The 2,737-nt window shown below is 35.8% G+C and overlaps 1 protein-coding gene across 1 annotated transcript in view; it reads left to right on the top strand.

The window, feature by feature from the left end:
- The window catches only part of ZFYVE26 (zinc finger FYVE-type containing 26), a 101,664-nt gene that overhangs the window by 1,557 nt on the left and 97,370 nt on the right, over positions 1-2,737 (top strand). Inside the window, exon 2 of the mRNA XM_007942311.2 lies at positions 452-530. Within this exon, the coding sequence (XP_007940502.1) occupies positions 452-530 (79 nt within the window). The remainder of the gene's footprint in view (positions 1-451; positions 531-2,737) is intronic.

Genomic DNA, 2,737 nt, shown 5'->3' with positions numbered 1-2,737 from the left:
GTGCCTTAGACACTACACCACCAGAGCTCCCAACTTCAAAGAAACGTGTAGCAATTCTTTTAATGCTATCTTTAGCAGACAGTTAAAGATAAATTTTCATGAGTTCTTTTTTTTAAGACTGTTTGATTCTGTTTCTATATTCAAGAATATGCTTTAGATAGCTTTAGCTATTATTTACTGTCTGGTTTTTTGTCATTTAAAAATAATGAAGAGTAGATAGGCAGGTGGAGGTGGGATTGAGATTTTTTTCTTTTTGTTTTTTTATGGCTCTGTCCTGGTTTTAATATTTTATAAAACTTTCGTGTATATTTGAAATTTTCTCCTTAAGACAATGTCTTACTTGTTCAGGTTTAAAACAGACTGAGCAGTGAAATTTAAATCTTGGATCACAAAAGAGAAAATGGCAGTAGAAACTCTTTTTCAGGAGTAACATTCTTTTCATACTTTACAGATGTGAGAGGGATATTAACCCGCAAAGATTAGCCTGGATCTGGCTTCTTGTACTGGAAAAATGGTTTGCCCGGGAAAAGGTAAGTACGTTTACATTTCAAATTTTCTCCTGAAGCTGGAACTGAGAAAAACTTAGAAATAATAATGGAATCTCCCTTTTGTCTATTTTTTTTTTTTTTGTCCTTTTTTTATGAGGTTTGTCGTATTCTCTCTCAGTATTACAGTAAGAATGGCTTAAGTTTTTATTGCTGTCTCTGTACCTACGTTCATTCATTAATTCACTAATACACACTAACTTATAATACCAAATGGTCAACAATTACTTTAAAACAAATATGAGAGTGTAAGAGGACAGAGAAATTAGATTCATGGAAACAGAACAACCAGAATGGAAATAATGAGCATATTCACACATTGTGAAGAATGTCACTAATGTCACTGAACAATTCGTATGCAGTTGTTGAGTGGAAACCTAAGTTGATGTGTAAACCTTCACCAAAAACATAATAAAATATTATATATGTACATTACAAAAAAACTTGTAAGCACATTTATTTATTTGTATTTGTTTATTTATTATTAATATTTCAGAAAAACTGCCATGAAAAGACCTATTAGGGTGTCTTTGTTTGGGGGCCCTGATTGCTGTTAATGTTGGTAGAATAATTTGGAAATGAGTAATAGTGATGGCTGTACAGCATGATGAATGTAACCAGTGCCACTGAATTGTGTTTGTAAAAAATGTTGAATTGGCAAATGTTTTGTTACATATATTTTTGCCACAATAAAGCAATTTTTTAAAAGCCCTTTTAGAAGTACATGTTAATGATCAGAAATTGGTATCTATGAAAGGAATTTCTTTGATGTAATTTATTTTGAACCTCAGACTTTAAGATTTAGGTGAGGAACTTATGACTCAGAAGAGAAATGACTGACCCAAAGTTACACCAAGTTAGTTAAAACCAAGCTCCACAAGGAACTGAAACCAAGATCTTCTGACTCTCAGTCCTCTGCTTTTTCTACCTTGTCATAGTTATCTAAACCTCTATGTGGTAGTGAAGGAGCCCTGGTGGCATAGTGGATAAGGCATTTGGCTGCTAACCAGAAGGTCAGTGGTTCAGAACCCTCCTGCTGCTCTGCAGAAGGAACATGGGGCGGTCTACTTCTGTAAAGCTTTTCAGCCTTGGAAGCCCAATGGGGGTCACTTTGAGTTGGAATTGACTTGATGGCAGTGAGTATATAGTGATGTAGTGGTTAAGGCATTTGGCTGTTAACTAAAAGGTCAGTTCTAACCCACCAAGCACTTCGCAGAAGAAAGATGAGGCAATCTGCTTCAGTAAAGATTTACAGCCTTTGAAACCCAATGGGAATTGCTATGAGTCAGAATCGACTCGATGGCAGTGAGTTTGGTTTTCGAGTTTATATGGACTTAAGAGTAAGAAAACCACAAATTCTGTTTTTAAAATAACTATAATTCAGCCTAATTTTCTTTCCAACTCGCCTAAATCATCAGAATTAATTTTGCCTTTAGTAATAAGCAATCCAGGATAATTAAGAGTTGGGTATCATTTCAAAGTTAAAAGAGAAAAGCTGAGTTAAAATGTTTAGGAATAGCTACAGAGGAAACAAAAGAAAAAGGAAAAAAAAGTCTTGTTACTGATTAAGGATTTTTCTAGTACAGACATGGAATTTTTCAAACCAAATAGACTTTCACCTTAGTTAAAGCTACTTATTTACTTTGTGGCTTATTTTCTGGACAGTTGTTCAACCAGATCAGGCGATGGATTTCATCTCCCTGGCTCCTTAGCACAGACTGAATTGTTCTTGTTTTTCCTGGTGTCGAAGGTCATTTGGTCCGTAAAACTCCAGTGATTTGATTATTTAAACAGTTGTGGGAATGTTTTATTTCCTCAGAGAAATTTAAAACTATATACAAGATTTTAAGTGCATTTTTGGAGTAGTTCTACAAACTAGTCATTATACTGGTTATGCCTCCGTCTTCTAGGCATTTGTCAGCTGCCTATCCTTTTTCTAGTTTCTCATCTTCTGCCAGAAGCTTCCTTTATGAAATATTGGTTGGAACAGTGATTCAGTTTTTCCTTTCCTTTGTCCCCTTTTGCCCACACAGCAGTTCACATATACTTTGTCTCATGACATTGGCTGCAATTTCCCACAGTGCAACTTCCTCCCACTTCCTCCCCATAGTTACCTCTTCCCTGTGTCCTTCCCTCCCATGCACTCCTGCCCCCCAAGCTGTCTCCCTGTGCATACACAGCCCTTCTATTCT

Source organism: Orycteropus afer, unplaced genomic scaffold (genome assembly GCF_000298275.1).
Source record: "Orycteropus afer afer isolate SDZICR_OR568_19922 unplaced genomic scaffold, OryAfe1.0 scaffold00088, whole genome shotgun sequence".
NCBI classification, from domain to species: Eukaryota; Metazoa; Chordata; class Mammalia; order Tubulidentata; family Orycteropodidae; genus Orycteropus; species Orycteropus afer.
This window is presented reverse-complemented; position numbering and strand designations above follow the sequence as displayed.